Genomic DNA, 17,721 nt, shown 5'->3' on the forward strand with positions numbered 1-17,721 from the left:
GCTTCTCGTAAGAGGCGATTAACGGGATCGGATGGTCAGGCTCACTGACTGGGTTGACTCGTGTCATCGGTTCCCAATTGCGCAGATCGATGCTCATGTTGTTATCCACTGGATTGTCTGGCTCAGACTTGATTATTTACAGACCGCCGCCACATAGCTGGAATATTGCGTAAAACTCAACTCACTCGCTCTCTCGTCACCAGGTTTGGGGTGTGAGTCATTTCACCTGAAAGAGTAAACACTGAAAGGTTATTGACTGCTCTGTATGCAAATCAGGCCACTGTACTCAAGCGCCCCTTCAGTCACATAACATATGACAACCGCCACATGCTCATATGACAACCGCCACATGCTCATATGACAACCGCCACATGCTCATATGACGACCGCCACCATTATGGAAACAATAATACCACTGATGATATGGACGGATCCAGCCTTTTGAAAAAGGGGGTTGCACCTTGGAAAAAAGGGGGGTGGGGGGTGGGTGGGTGGGTGTTGCAAACACGCATGCACACACACACCCACACACCCACACACCCACCCTCCTCCCCCCCCCCCCCCAAACACACACACCCCATACCCCCCACCCCATCAAGATTAAATACATGTCTCTGATTAAACATATTTTGCGTTGAAGATTATCTTCATAGTTGTCCAGCGACGAGCAAATATTCAGCTGTCCAGAACACATCACATCGACACATGAAATTCCAAAAGTTAAAAAAACAACGTCACAAAAATGCAATGTCATTTCACAAACTAGGGCATGTTTGTCAACTAGACAGTGTAGTACGCATGCACTGAATGTCATGATAAACCTACATATACCAGTAGTGTAAAGAGATCCTCACGATGCATGATAACCCCGAAATCTAAAACATGCTCTGAAAACTGAGCACAAATCTCTTTATTTTGGTATCTAGAGTAGGGAAAACAGCTGTGAGTAAAGGTCACTCCCCTCCCAGGGCAGACAGACGGTTGCATGCAGCGCAATAACACTGACACGTCCACATTCCACAATAAGTAGTACATGTGATATACTGCTTTTTGTTTTATGCTGTTCACATTGGTAGATGTCGCAGCGACATGGAGATCTTGGGGCTTGTCGACGTACCGCTGGATCTCCTACTGTGCTTGGCCGCCACAGTGCTGATCTACATGTGAGTAGTAATCTTTGTTTAAAGAAAACATGCGGAGCATCTTTAAAATATGACATTTTATGACGGGAATATATTTAACTAGGATTTCGTAAAGAAATCGATGTACAAAATGTAGTAATCTGAAATGGCTACAGATGAAGATATTATATTATATTATACCCACAAACATTGTATTAAACAGAATCTAATCTGTCTAAAGGACACACTTTTTGTACATTCTGTTTCAAAAGAAGTAGAAAAAAATGTCCATCTATTTTATGACTGTTGCCATGTTGTAACGATTTGGGAGAGTTTGACCAGATGGCTTATGACTGTAACCGAAGGCAGCATTGACTTTACACCAGAAAATATTTTACATGGATTTAAAGGCTGTATAAATTAATAGCTCTATAAATGCAGTGTGCCTTGTTAAGAAACAGGTAATATACACACAAAAATACAAAAAGTTCCAAATTTCAAGCATGTAGTAAGGGAGACAACAAAATACAATGAAATCACAAAATACAATGCTTATTCTACATGCAGCAATAGCGATTTCTTTACCTTCTGTTCATATTTTCATAATCCATTTATAGGAAATACTACGTCAGAAAACATATTGTAAGTATATTTAACGGGATCATTGCAATTGGAAAGACAGATAGAGTATGCTAAACATATTCAAAGATGTTTATTCACTTTATGACAGGGATTTGTGAAAGGGTATTAAGTGGGTATTAAGTGAGTGAGTGAGTGAGTTTAGTTTTACGCCACACTCAGTAATGTTCCAGTTATATGGCGGCGGTCTGTAAATAATCAAGTCTGGACCACACAATCCAGTGATCAACAACATGAGCATCAATCTGCACATTTGGGAACCGATGACATGTGTCAACCAGTCAGCAAGCCTGACCACCCGATCCCGTTAATCGCCTCTTACGAGAAGTATAGTCGCCTTTTACGGCATGCGTAATAAGTACCTAGACATTTATTCTTATACTTATGTTATACGTGTACCATATTTGAATATATTATACACGTACTTAGTACGTACACACTCACACTCATTCCTATACGTATTTAAATGTACTGTCCGTGTACTATGTAAATTGTGGAAATAAAGATGGTAGATTAAACAAAAAGAATTCCGTAAACAATGGTTTTTCGAAAATGATTCCATTTTGTAAAATCATGCTGAATACATGACACATAATCGTTGTTCAGCTGACTATATATCCGAATAGACGTTTTTATTGTTAGTCATAAACATCGGCGCAGTTAAAACTTGTTCAGGGCTGAAGTACAGAACGAGGATTCGTGTTCATTTTAACGCAGCCATGTGCATGTACTTGTAACGTGTGTGACCGTGTGTGTGTTCATGTCTGTATGTGTATGTTTGCATGCATGTGCGCGCGTCTCTCTTCCTCCCTTCCTCCCCCCCCCCCCCCCCCCCCTCCTTTTTGCATCAACACAGCCCAGCCTTGTTAATCATATGTTGACTCACACCTGTTCACCCACCTCACGAATCAAGTCACTGTTGTGTCAGTGGAGCACTGGTTACCTCGTGTGGAAAGCTATATATGTTTGGACGTGGCTGTTATGTTTATAAAGAAGGCCAAGGCCAGGGATCTGTCTGTGCACGCTATCAGTGTCTATGGAGATCTATATATTTGTAAACAATGCCCTTAACACGCCAAACTTATTTGTTGTGTACCCACTGTTTTTATGTACTCACTGCTTTAAACGAATTGGATCTCCTTTACAGATGTGTTCAAAACGGAGATCCATCACATGTCTGAGGATATATTGTGTACTCTCATTTCTTTTAAAGAGTTTAAAAAACTGATAGCGTCTTTGTCAGTTTCCAAAGATATATAAGAGAACATCATTATAACCGACATCCCCAATAATGGCACTATGCAAACATAACACATTCGGCCATCAAATGATTCAGGGTATTGATTGATTGGGTATCGCGGTCCCTGGAATTGGTTGGATTGAAGTGTTATAATGATCTCATTCCAGAGCAATCGGGCTCAAACTGCATTGGGCCCGGGCTAAACTAGCTCTTCACAACCCATGCTTGATATAATATGATAAGCATCTTGACAAAGAATATGGTACCATGAAACCAATGGTAGAAATATGTATTTTGCTTGTCCTCTATTACAAAAAGCATTTCAGCCAGCATCGATGCTGTCGAGTAGTCTAATTAAACTGAAGCGTCATTGTTATTCGTTGCACTTCTATACCGAGTCTCAGTTATAGCGGTGTAACAAAAAATACCGAGCCAGTTTACTTATACTTGGTTGGCGAGATGAAGCGGTCTTGACCCGCCTCAGACAGGGCTGTAGCTTGGATTAAAAAAGTGTCTCTAAGTGAATCATGTAGCTTACACTGCACAGAAGCAGTTTAGTACTATCTCACCTACCTACCTACCCACCCACCTATAAAAATACCTACAAGTACCTACCTACCTACCAACCTACCTACCTATCTAGCAACCTACCTACCTATCTAGCAACCTTACTATCTATCTACCAGCCTACCTGCCTACCTGCCTACCTACCTACCAACCTACCAACCTACCCACCAACCTATCTACCTACCTACCTACAACTACATTGAGCGTAATGACAATGATAACCTGGATACTTTGTTTATTCGTTATCACTGTTATCAAGGTTCTTGTATTACATTGCCTCAGAGTTGTGCAACTGCTCTATGTTGTTCTGCAATAGAAATACCAATACTCTTAACTAAGCCCTTTTCAGAATGCCACTGTTTATTGCATAACAGTTCTCTTCTGTTTTCCTATTTCAGACCTAGATCTTTTACGAACTGATGCCAGACCAACCAACTGATTAACATGTAATGATATATATGTAAATGTCAGTTCACTTTTAGATCAGCGGGTAAACTAATGCCTGGGACGTGTGATAAAAAACAGAATATGTTTTCTGACAATAAATACATCTTCTTCCTTTAGGAACTTCGTGGAGCCGAACTTAATTACGTTTGTTTTGATATTATTTGTTTTCTTGAAAAGGTCAGGCAAGTACGGGTTTGGGGGAAGAAGTTTTCAACCTACTCAAATCAGACAATCAAGTGTCCACATGGTATACGTCGCTGAATATTCGAGGCTGATGACATCATGCTTAAAACGGCATAAAACCCATTTGCTACCAGCAAGATGGTAACATACTTGTAAATGACCTATACCTTCAAAATTCGTAAATTTACACCTCTTTAAAGTAAAAATTCCGAAATGCTATTGTTTAGGCGTCCTTCTCAATGTCGTACGATGTATCTGTTATGCTTACTTGAGAAACATTCTTCACAAGGTACATCTGTACGTGTAAAGATTTAAATAAATCTTTAATATATATTTTAATTACTGACATTCCTATTATTTAGAGAACCACAGATGGATAGATATAATCTTTTGGTATAAATACATGTAGCATCATACTCTATCTTCAGATTGTCAGTACAAACTATGCTCTAGTCCATTAAAATATGTTTGCGCTGTAAAACAAGAAATAACCATTCCCATAGAAGCCAAACCTCTCCACAAGGCAAAAAGGAATTCTTTCAAATTTACAACAGTCAACGTTCCTTTCATATCGACCAATTGTCTAAACACCTCCAACCTTCACATTTCATAAGTTTCTATCACAACAGGACATGTTCTTTCTACCAAGATCTCGAAGAGCGTCATGTGACACCCACAACGAATCTGAACTTGTTTGCTCAAGGTTACAAATTAAAGGGGTCAGAAAAGCCTTATTACTTATCAAACGATTTATGGTACATATGTAACGGATATTTGATGCATCCGTGATGTCTGACGCAGTACCCAATTTCGGCTTATAAATACCATAGTTTCTGCATATATTTCGGGTGAACACATGGTTAACCTTCGCAGTTGTTTTTAACCGGTGCCAATAGTGGAGCAGGATAGTCTTAGCTCCTTTTCTCAAAGACCTGATGTCATCTTTGAAAGTAACTCATATAAACTAGCCACATAAAGAAACTGTACATTGTCAAAATATTATCCCAGTTGATAAGTACGATAACAATGTCAAAGGTACATATAAACTTTAATGAAGAGATTATGAGACCATAACAAGTCGAGAGAATTTCAACTGAAAAGTCAATCACAATGACGTCATGAGTCCACAAGCGGGACAGGGGGTTAGTAACACCTGACTATAGCGGACCAGCCACCCAAGCGCAACACTTAAACTGGATTACATCGGATTACCTGACCGGACAAGAGGGGCGACCCCGGGACAGGGGTCAAAAGACCATGTCACAAGCTCAATAACGGGTATGTCCACCATGAGCATTGAGAACAACAGTGCATCGACGACGCATAGAGTCTGTCAAACGTTCAAGGAAGGCTTGTGGGATGTCACGCCAGATTGTCTCAATTGTTGTCGCAATGTCAAGGACATTATCTGACGGATGAGGGAGACGGCGCAGACATGGATCCATTTAGTCCAAAACATGCTCTATTGCGAGCCGGTGAATTTGTAGGCCAAGGCAGAAAGTCGACGTCGTCGTATTGCAAGCAACCCTCACCGTATGAGGACGGGCATTGTCCTGTTGAAATGTTAACCCAGGGCCATGGCGTTGCAGATAAGGAATTGCCACTGTTCGAAGGATCTGATCCCTGTAGCCCGCAACGCTGAACAATCACCAAAGGAGTTCTTTGGCGTGCTGTTATTCCAACCCAAATCATCACGGAATCACCACCACCACCAAAGCGATTAAGACTGTAGATTACAACGTTCTCCCACGCGTCCATAGAGACGTTGACGTCCATCACTATGGGAAATGTTAAACCTGGACTCATCTGTAAAAACAACGTTTCTCCACCAAAACAAGAGTTTGTGGACATGATTTCGGCACCATATTCGGCGAGCTTATTGATGACGTTGTGTCAGGACAGGTCGTACGGCGGGACGTCGTGGGATTTCGATTTTAATGTTTTGAATGTACCGTTTCTTTATGTACCTACTATAGATGCTCTGTCATAGTATTTTATGATGTCAGACATTTGAATGTCTGGCGCATACCCGATTTGCGAAAAGACCACCTCTCACAACTGCAATACAGCTATGAAGCAGCAAAGGAACGCCTACACCTAATATAGTCAGAATTGTACATTCGACTCTGCTTTCACCATAGATTTCGTATGGATGCTGAAAGCGTTTTTCGTTTCGGTTTACAGATATGGAAGATGGAACTACAATTTCTTCAAGAAGCAGGGTGTTCCAGGGCCAGAACCAATGTATTCTTTTGGAAACATCATTGGTCCGGTGGGTTTCAGAAAATTCTTTAAAAGCGGCTACGGTCTACTGGCAGTGGCCGTTGTTATAACTGCAAGGGTAGAATTTCAGTATGTTGGGTTTCAAAAGGATGTTGTCCCCTTCTCTTTATGTCGAGCCGAAGAGTCATTATTCGCAGTTTAATCAGCGTATAATCGAGGAGCATGCGTTTTACATATGCATTTTTGTCAAAAGTTGCTGGAACACGTTTAAAACATTCAAGGGTTTAGCACGAATTTCGTACTTTACAGCATAGATTCGAAGAGATTCGATCGTACGTTTCATCGTTTTCGTATTATTTAGTCAGGCTGGTATTTATCTTCTTTATGATTATGTTCCTAATTTAGTAGCAAATGTCAACATTCAGGAAATAATCTCAGCATTCAGTAAAACAATTGTACTTTGTATCTTGAAGTCCGATCTCTCCCACCTGGCGCATTTTAGATTGCAACATGCGTTTATATTCCTCTGAGAACAAAATCTTGTCTTAAACATGTGTATTTTGGCCGATGAGGAAGAATGTCTAAGATATGATAACATAAACATAATTATGTCAAGTGGAAATACTGCAGCAAGATGTATTTATTTCATTTTATTCAGAATTTCGGACATGATCTGTACGCCTGGAGTAAGCTGTATGGAAGTGTTTTTGGGTACGTACGCATGTCTGTATAATTGCTTACATCATGCAAAGTTGGACATGTAAGTCTTGTCACACGAAGAGTCATTATGTATGAGAACTCGTGGAAGAAACAGCTGTTATCTTAATAGTACATGTATGTCCCCAATCAGAGCGTGACGAATAAAACTGGGAACCTATGGATAAAAATATTTAAAAGTATTCTGTTGTGCAAGATTATGCTGAACCAACAACGTGTGGATGACGTGTAACAAATATGCTCGTTTGTTTTAACTGGGTTTTTACTAATATTACGCACCTTGTGTTACTTATCCATGTTTTATCTTGAGTTAGCAGCACATACACGTTGAAGATAAAACTTGAAACAAGATAATGGATACAAAAAATCAGAAATATGCTAATGGGTAAGATCATATTCAAAGGTGTGTATGACATCACCTCTGTAAAATAAATTTGTTTCCTTGAGTTAAAACATTAAGTGTCATTTAACCATTATTGGCGTTTCTGTTGTGCAGTATCTTCTTTGGAAGATCTCCCGCCTATGTTATCTCGGATCTTGAAATTCTGAAAGAGGTTATGGTCAAGAGTTTTGACAATTTCAGAAACCGGACGGTGAGCAATGTCCTTTAAGGTCCCTGAAAGCAATATTGCTGGCTTTGTGATAAAGTCGTCCTTTTTAAACTAAACACTTCATTAGCATATACTGCTGTTACTCATAGGAACTGCTATCACATAGTGGGTGATGATAATAGTAACTGTTATTGAGCCCTATAAATTAACTTTGTATTCAGATGTATAGATTATTTAACAAGTGAAAGATTATTTTGTTTTCCTGCATTTTGACTGTTTACATTTTTCTGTTTTCAGGTGGTTCCAGTGCCCTACCCCTTAAATTTAGGTTTGGTTTTCTTGGAAGATGATGCGTGGAAGAGAGTGAGAAATACCATTTCTCCCACGTTCACTGGTGTCAAACTGAGGCGGGTACGTAACTCCATTCATCTATGTAGTGCGAGCATGTATTAACAGTATTTTCCACTTTTTTTTCATTGTGAAAAGACTTGAACTTGTATGAAAAGATACCCACACTCTACTCAAGCGAAACCATGAACTTTAGAAGTGATATTTGGTGAGGTGAGGTGGCCTGAGGTTAAACGTCACATTGACGATGGGTAGTGCATTTTGACAGCCCAGCAGTTTGTGACTGCTGTTTGTACGAGAGGCTATCAACATATTTTGAGCCTAAAGTACTTTTGATTAAAATAAGTGTATGCTACAGAAGAATGATAATATCATTCATATAAACGCAATGATGGCATGAAGTTGTGTCTAGTTTTCGGTCTCTTGACATCTAGTCACATATACATGTATCCCTTTTGAAAGGGCAGAAATGGCTGAGCATGAGTACTGAGCTGTCATAAAGTTTTTTGTTCTCGAGGGCCACCTGGCATAGAACATTAAAGAACGATTGAACAGTATATGTGAAGTCGTGCCCATATCAACGATCAAGCGATAGGTGAGGGACGTCCTGTGAAGACGACACCCTCGCAATATATTTCCATCCACGAATTCGAGCAGACTACTGGTATCTCATATGGATCAGTTGTAACTATCCTGCACAAACATCTTCGCACGTCTAAGTTGGCGCAAGACGAGTCCAATGAATGCTCACCAGCGAAATGAAGTTCACGAGGGTTACCATAGGTCGTGCCTTTGAGAATATGATATAAACAACACCACGTGATTGTCATTTTTAGATTAATTACTTGAGATGAAACGTGGATTCATCACTATGACCCTGAGTGCAAACCAGAATCCCTCAAGGGGAAGCACGCCAGTTGTCCTCTAACCAAGAACTTCAAGTCGTTCAGATCGACCCGGAAGATTATAGTCACGTTATTTTGAAATTTTGAAATGGTACATGAACCTCACCCATCCTATTCTCCAGACCGGGTACCAAGTGACTTTTCTTTTTGTTTATAGATGTGCGGAGCCATCAACGATTGTGCAAAGACTCTTACAACAAATTTCTCGAAAGTCATGGGGAAAAACAACCGAGTAAATATGAAAGAGTGAGTAGTTTGTTTCGTTAAAAGATGTTTTCATAAGAAAATGCATCAAGAAAAGTGCCACACGAAATGATGGAGATATACTTCGAAATGAGTCTTGCTTGACAAAATGCTTTAGACATGAATCGTTGCTGATGCTGCTGAAAACCTGATCCCAGTTGTCATTTAACACTGAGTCTGATAATGTTAATTCATCTGCTAAAACCGAACCTGAACTATACAAACCACAATTGTTATTTCGATTTCGAAACATGATCCTCACCATAACCAATTGTCACACCCGCAGTATTATACTACTCAAATGATCTCTCACCGATACTTTGGAGCTTTCTCTATGGATGTGATTTGCCAGACTGCCTTTGGGATTAAAGTGGATTCACAAACTGATTTCAACCATCCGTTTGTCGTTCACGCTCAGAAGTTATTCAGACCATCAAAGCTGGCAATGGCAGCCTCAGTATTGTCAGGTACGAGACGAAAAAATGACATAATTACCTGTTAAAGCAACTACCCATCCCGCCTTCGTTTCCTCGCGAGGATTAAAGATTACACAAAAAATAGAGGATCAACGATTCGAAATGCTAAATGAATAATTGTAGTGGGCATTTCGAGTTGGGGTCATCTAAAAACAACTAAAAACTTTAATCCTCGCTGTAAATCCATAAACAGCAGTTGCAACTTTTGGCTGTGCTGGAAGAGTATGTTTGTTATGTTTTCTTTGTTTGCCGCTTTAGCAATATACCAGCAATATCACGGTGGGGATAATATAATTAGGTTTCGCATATTGTACATATGTCTGGAATCAAACATTGCATCGGTATGCCGTGCAAACGCTTTAACCATTTGGCTGTCCCTGTACCCACATTATGAATCAAGAGGTTGAAATGGGTTTTATTTCTCTTTGAAGCTGTTGTTCCAGTACTTGAACCAGTCTTTAATAAGCTCGGCGTGGGAGTCTTTCCACCAAAAGACGTTGCGTTCTTTGAGAAGGTCACCGGTGAAATGATGCAACAGCGGCGGAATGATACAACACGCCGCCAAGAGGTTTGATGAAAACAATCACTTTATCTATATTCAACCTGTTTAGAATTCTTTCTTTTTGTATAGCGTCAACAGCAAAATATAGCCCCTCACACAGGCGGTTTTCTTGTTGGGAGCGCCTTTGCACGGATTCATTATAGTTTTGTAAAATCCCAACCTTTAAATAATCCTATTCTTGCTATATAGAGTCTTATCAGGACAGACAAGCTGCGAGAGGATTGCGAAGATTAACAATACGCCTTCAATCAATACGATATTTGTAACAGGGAACAGACTTCCTCCAAATGATGATGGATGCTTCGATAGAGGAGGGGCAAGATGACAGCAATGCTAATGGTCAAACGGTCAAGCATTCAGTCAGGCGTAAGTAGATACTTTTGGACAAAGACAAAGACGTGTTTCCAAGCTGATTATCTGGTAATGTCAGCTTTCTATTGTCACACCGTGCATTGAATGACTTATATATGACCATATTTTAGTTAAGTCACGTGTATGTATTATTTGTAAACTCATCAACATGTTACTTGCTTGTTACTACATAAATGCTACTTATATGTTCAAAGTACATTATTTTGATGTAGCAAAGTATATAGTGTTTTGCAACAACTGTTTTCTTGGAACATCAGTGTTAATCACACATATTATAGACTTTCGAAATCAAACGGACATTGACATGAACACTTGCTTGATGGCATATAATGAAGGTCGCTCTTTTAGATATTCAAAAGTGTTATTTGGAGAGCATAATTGTATATATTGATATATTTTGTGCCATACACACGGCATTGACATTGGCTGTTTCGGCATTGTCTTAGTAACTGTTTTGAATTATTTGGTGATAAAGAGCGTCTAGTCTGGAGCACCATCTAGTCTGGAACGCCGTCTAGTCTCGTATTGTGTCTAGTCTGCGGCACCACCTTGTCTGCGGCACCGTCTAGTCAGGGGCACCATGCGTGACCGCTGTAGACTGTCAGCAAGAATGCATTCAGACGACCATAAACAAACTAGCTAGCACACAGCTTGTTCCCAACGTTGTGGGAATATTGTAAAATTGTCGTACCACGACACAGCGTTGACACAACGTTAGCATTGCGTTTACAGCGTATGCATCTAAACGTTGTGTATCAGATATTGCACAGCATTGTGATTCATAGTTGCGACGTAAGCTGATGCGACGTGACCTGAAAATCGTAAGAAAATTCGTAATTGTTTCACAAAACGAGCGTAGTGTAACATTTACCTGTTATATTATACATTGCGATTTCCATCCCATGGACGTAATTTCCATTCTTACAAACAACGCTAATATCACGGCACAAGGTTGTGACACACGTAAATGGAAGTCCAGAGAGTAACTTTGTATGGACGACAGCATAACGCAGTGACGACGTGAAATTGTTACCTGGTTGGACCTATGTTGTAACTTCCTGCACAACGTGTACTGTGAGTAAGACATGCCATATCCATCCAGACTCAGGGGTGTCGTCTGTGACGAGCTTTGCTTTACCTTTGCCCTTTACTGTTTTGGTGAATAGGGGTCTTCACACGTAGTGTTGTGTTGGTGAGGTTCACCAGTTTAAATGGAGGAGCATAATGGTTTGGGAGTAGATTCTAACACTTGATCGTTAGACCATCCAGGTGATTCTTACTCCCAAAGAGTAATGGAGATAAGTTTTCAGTGCCAGACTCATCCTGCCGTTCATTCTCCTTAATGGTCCTGGACATTTTAACAAGTCGTCCCTGCGTGGCCTGCTTCTATTCTGAGGTCATGGAAAGTCCTGCATTATTCCTTCCACTGTGATGGTACATTTGTAAAGTTTTAAATTTGGTTGATCGTTGAGTTGTGTATTTCAGAAAACATCCTTTATACAATTAGAATGGCATGTTCTAGAATGCTTATAAAACGTAAATGCTCTTTCAGTTTGTCTCAAATCTACATTTGCTGGACGTGTCTGAAATGTTTATTCTGGCTTCATGCCCTTTGTGTACAAAATGCAATGTTCAACTTACAGATCTGTCGACGGAAGAAGTAGTTGCTCAGTGCATACTATTCTTTATCGCTGGTTACGAAACTACTGGGTCCACCCTTTCTTTCTTATCTTACAACCTGGCCATGAACCCGGATGTACAGGAGAGGATGTACAGTGAAATCAAAGAAATATTGGGAAATGTCAGTATCATAAGTCAAGGTCGACTTTTAGTTGAAGGTGGACAAACATTTTCAAGTTGCTGTCTTCAGTCTCGTTCACTGTGTTCCTTATCTTTGCCCATATATATGTTGGATATTCATACACTGTTTCATTGACTGGCATTTTGAAATATAACGACACACTTAATAAAACTCGTCATATTTTATTGTGCTTCTAAATAACATCTAATTCACAGTACCCGTGAGCAATGTGAAACATGAGAAGTTAAGAATTACTATAAATTATTTTCAGAGTAACTCATCAGTGTACTTTGAGATATGGAAGACCAACTTTCTTCACTCTCTGTAACTTCCCCTGGACTCTTCCTTATCCTTCCTTGCACATACCAGGATATTAACCTTATGCTTGTCTGCCTCAAGGAGGGACATAACTATGACAACATAGGGAAATTGAAGTATCTGGACAGCGTGATCTCAGAGACGCTCAGGCTCTACCCGCCGGGTTTTGTGTAAGTGACACATATTTTACCATTGATAAAATGATTACGACTCGTTCTAGTTTGATCCCAATATTGAACATTAACTTGTCTGTTCCTTTGTCTACTTTTTACGTCTCACGGTAATATACAGCAGGAATATTGTGCTATGAGGCGTTCCAAACTGACATATATAAAACATACGGACTTTTTGAACACAGCCTGGAGTGCTTATGATGTGTATGTTTTTACACACATTAATAGAACAGCATACCATTCAAAACGACTTGCGAGTATTGTTCATTGTTCGTCATTATACCACGAGGGAGCATAGTCGTGATATCTGAATACTGATTAAAACGTTTAGCCTAACTCTGTCATCCATTGACACGAAATGGACGACAACTAACATGGACAACTGTTGTGAAAAAGATCATAAACATTGTCTGATAAGGCTCCTGAAAGATATTAATTTTATAGGAACCTGAAAAGGTCACATTTCAAAGTTCACATCATCTTACCTTTCTCAAGCTTATTCTTCATTTTAGACTTGACCGAACCGTTTGTGAGACCACTCAAATCAAGGGCCTGACTTTCACTAAGGGTCAAAATATCTTCATTCCTGTGATGGCTATACACAGAAATCCTCAGCTGTACGAGGATCCTGATTCCTTCAAGCCAGAAAGGTGCGGGCTTACATAGTGATATACTGAGATAGATGGTGATTTTAAAGCATGCAAAACACAAAGATGAGAGACCATTCATAATGTATTGCTTGTGAGAGTGGTGATGTTTTCTGTGAGCAAGCATGTACAATATTGTAGCCCCCAGTCCCTTCTATTGTATTCCACGTACAAAACAAAATGGGTGATTCCATAATATCATATTGTTCTTCATTCAAGTCACTTTCCATTTTGGGGGGATGTCTAATTCGTTGTGCAGTGTTGCGGGCGCATGTCAGCAAATCATGGTTGTGAGTTCATGAAAGTAAGAAAGCGACTTTATGCCCCACACGACAATAACACATATTCGTTTTGTATCTGCACCAACAAAATATTGCATTTAAATAATTGCAAGAAACTGTACTTCAGGTTTGAAGATCAAGACAAAACTATGGCCTTCCAAGCTTTCGGATTTGGCCCCAGGATCTGCATTGGGATGCGGCTTGCCATGGTTGAGCTTAAAGTAGCCTTGATTAATGTTCTGAAAGCTGTGAGATTTGAGCGTCTGCCCGACACACCGGTAAGATTTTTTTAAACATATTTTACTCAAACATGCATTTTATCATCTTCCTAAACAATATTCAGATGTTCAGTTCTTTTTTTTAAGAAAAGAAAGATCTGGCGTGAAGGATATTATATTCTCCGCGCTTGTTCGATGAAGACAAAGAACATAGATATGTTTAAATGGCCTTTAGACTAACCAAACAATCAGCTATGGATGAAACGGAAAATTCACTCAGACAGTTAGGAAACACGACTGCTGTGTAGTAGTCAGGGATTCAAATCGACAATATATTTGCGTTGCAGCACCTCGGGTGTCCAGTTTAATGTTTGGGAACAAACTCGACACAAGTAGACAAATAAGACCAAAATTTCATCGACCAGATGATCATACAATGTGTGGGTTATCGCCAAAACGTCCGGACCGTCGTAATCTTGATTACAATGTTACGTCAAGGTTATCATACAGGCTACTGGTATTCAAGCAAAATATGTTTTCAGTGTAGCACTTAACGTTGTCCAGTTGTTCATACTGAGCAGATATTTGACAGCTTCCACTGGCTTTGGCAGGCTACACTTCAATACCTTGTGTGAACTGTATAATTCGAAAGGCCTTGATTATGAAAGAAATTTTAATTCAGAGAGTTTGGAGAGTATAGTACGTTTCTGATGGATAATATTTTTGCAATGAAAAAAGATAGTTTGTTTCGAATATGGGCGTATATTATTTTTTTTCAGGCCAGAGAGAAAACAACGAATTCTCATTCATGTTACAACTGCATATGTCTTGGTTTGTTCACAGGAAGTATTGACGTTTGCTCAGAATTCAAACGTTCTTCAGACAGAGAAAGACATTATGCTGAAGGTGACTCCCAGATGTTGAAGAAAAAGAAGCAAGATTGTTCCCAGAATATCTCATGCTACGTTAAATCACTGAGCATCGAAAATCAAATGTCTGTATCAAACGAGATTTTTTACCTTCAATGAAGTGTTTTCCGGGAGAATGAAAAAGTTTTGAAGTTTCACTTCAAAAGTGTCCATGCTAAAATTGCAATTGTGTGGAAGGCATATGCAACAACGATGCTTTAAATCTTGTTTGTCCCTAGTGTAGTGATCTACCTTCAATCATTGGCGATCTATATCCCACGTTCTATATATTGTATTGTCTGCTTCAGTTACTAGAATGGTTTACTTTTCCATGCTAGTTTTAAACGAATATCTGTAATACCCTGGTATTTTTACTGTCCATCGTGACAAGTTTCATTCTTCAAAATGTTTTCATTTTTCTCATATAAATTGTTTTCGTCACGATATGGCTGAGATTTTGCCGATGCGATGTTAAATTGTAACTCACTCACTCACTAAATCCTGTTCTCTCCACACCAAATCCGATGAACTCAGCCTGTAAGACACACAGTCCGTACAGTTAGTGTCACTGGTTTAACCTCGATACGCATTCAAGTCTTAATGCAACGCTTTGGAAAAAAACCCTTGAAATGATACAAATTCTAAACATTTAACTCGTGAAGATCCACGTGAGAATTGATCTTCAGTAACCCATGCTTGTGGTAGGGAGGCAACTACCGGGATCAGATGGTCAGATACGCTAAAGTGGTTGACACACCTCACCGTATCCCAATTACGCAAATCGATGCTCATGTTGTTGATCACTGGAGTATTTGGTCTAGACTCGATTATTTACATACCGACGCCATATTGCTGGAATGCTGACGAGTGCAGCGTTAAACTATACTCACTCACGCACTCACTCACCCAAACGTTTATTACCTTGGTGGAAACAAGGCCAGGTATGACGAAACATATTTAGAGACAGTCCTTAACCCGCGACTGTTGGGGCTCAATCTGAACAATTTCGACTCGAGTCAATGCCCTGCTTCGCTGACATATCGAAGTTTCCACATCTCACTATGACTTCCTAATACATTGTGCCATCAGGTATGCAAATAATACAATAATACATACAGAATTGTAAAGACTATATTTGATTTTTTCTCTATATTAATAACTGTATCGTTGCGTTGTATTCATGCCAATACATTCAACATATTCTAACTGCTTAAACGTGCTTCTGTATCTGTGGTGCAAATAGCTGTAACATCAAGTACCTAGTCACTACTCAAGTTGAATAAACACAATAATCAAGGCAATATGATGTTTGTGTTTGTTATCCAAACAATTTAAATATAAGTATAATTACATTATTTGAGAGAAAATTACTCCAGAGAGAAATTGTTTTGTATTGCAGTGCCAACCTACAAAACGTAACACTTCACACAGGCGAACAGTCGTCTTTCTGATTAAAAAAAACCACCCTAAATGACACAAATAACGTAATAGCACAGTCTGCACGCTGAAGATATGAGCTGACATGCCTGGCCAAAGAGCTCCGTATGGAAGGTACATTTGCACAGATTATCTGAGCGTCTTTGCGCTGCTTCTTCTTAGTTTGGTAAATTTACCTGCTTTGAATAATCTTATAGTCGATATATTGATCTTATCAGACGGTTAACTGTGGAGATGGCGAGATTTGACATCTTTAGTACGCATCTCAGCAATGATAAATCTACAAACACTGGTCTTGTGGAATCCTCACCATACAGGATCACGAACACACGTTCATTCCTATGCTCTACTATCTGTGGCTTGAACAGGCACTTTATCCACAAGACACCATTTACAGTGAAGGTCAGCCCTTTCCCGACAACCAAATGCAATCATTATGTGTCCATACGAATCCTCAGCGCACAGCGGGTCAAGCTGACACATCCCCATTTCGGCAGTCATTATAACCACATGCAAATTTTCGTTTAAACAAACCATCCTACATTTTGAACATCAAACCGATTCTTAAATAACTTGTGCTTAACTCATACCGCGCTTCACTCTCACCCGCCAACGAATCCATGGATAGGTTGCGTACATCTGTTGCAAGAGCATTGCATTGAGGTCATGTGAGGAACGATTTTCAGTTAGTTGTATAGAAAATGTGTACGAAGCTTGCCATTTTGCTGAACAAAGACATGCCGAATTGGTGTGTTGCCGTCAATTGCTATTTGGGGTCGGGCGATGGTGTCCCCACACACAGATTTTCACCGGCACGGGCTCAGGTCAGTTGGAATCATTGTGGTTATGGTTTGTTTTCATCAAGTAAAAAAATCAAAACTGCTTTCTGCTAGTAGTTAAATGTGTATTTCTATCATTGCCAAAAGGAGTTTGCATGACACAACTTGTAACATAACGAAGCTTCCACTGAAGCGAGGTGGGGGTCTGAGTGACAATACTGCGCGATAAATATCTTGCTATATTCATTTGGTCTATACTATATTCACTATATCTATACTCACCAGTATGTTGATACTAGTCAATGTACGTCTTTATATTTGGTCTTATAATCCTAATTAGTTTATAATCATACTTGGATGTATTTTAAAACTTAATGAAAAGAAGCGTTCTGATGATACTCATAGGGAATGTATAACAGGAATGTAATATCTAGACATTTTTTATTTTGCCAATGTGAATCATAATTCGTATGTTGTCATTATATTTCACGATGAAAACAGTGATTCTGTGGAATGCTATGACAAATTAATAACACAAAATGCATCCATCAACATAAAAACGAGT

General features: G+C 39.5%; 1 protein-coding gene across 1 annotated transcript; it reads left to right on the forward strand.

Annotated features, from left to right (window-relative positions):
- Nucleotides 1–1,084: 1,084 nt before the first annotated feature.
- LOC137287276 (cytochrome P450 3A29-like) lies at nt 1,085–16,241 on the forward strand. Its single transcript, XM_067819509.1, has 14 exons — nt 1,085–1,163; nt 6,382–6,469; nt 7,079–7,131; nt 7,634–7,730; nt 7,986–8,099; nt 9,099–9,186; nt 9,499–9,651; nt 10,092–10,228; nt 10,492–10,588; nt 12,238–12,395; nt 12,795–12,883; nt 13,399–13,536; nt 13,942–14,092; nt 14,876–16,241. The coding sequence occupies exons 1-14, from the start codon at nt 1,090–1,092 to the stop codon at nt 14,954–14,956; spliced, it is 1,518 nt and encodes a 505-aa protein (XP_067675610.1). The 5' UTR covers nt 1,085–1,089; the 3' UTR covers nt 14,957–16,241.
- Nucleotides 16,242–17,721: the final 1,480 nt, after the last annotated feature.

The sequence above is a fragment of the Haliotis asinina genome, chromosome 6 (genome assembly GCF_037392515.1).
Source record: "Haliotis asinina isolate JCU_RB_2024 chromosome 6, JCU_Hal_asi_v2, whole genome shotgun sequence".
Classification (NCBI taxonomy): domain Eukaryota; kingdom Metazoa; phylum Mollusca; class Gastropoda; order Lepetellida; family Haliotidae; genus Haliotis; species Haliotis asinina.

Coding starts and splice junctions, on each gene's coding strand:
- LOC137287276 (XM_067819509.1), top strand. CDS start 1,090: ATGGAGATCTTGGGGCTTGTCGACGTACCGCTGGATCTCCTACTGTGC. Junction 7,132..7,633: donor CTGTATGGAAGTGTTTTTGG/GTACGTACGCAT, acceptor TCTGTTGTGCAG/TATCTTCTTTGGAAGATCTC. Junction 8,100..9,098: donor CTGGTGTCAAACTGAGGCGG/GTACGTAACTCC, acceptor TTTTGTTTATAG/ATGTGCGGAGCCATCAACGA.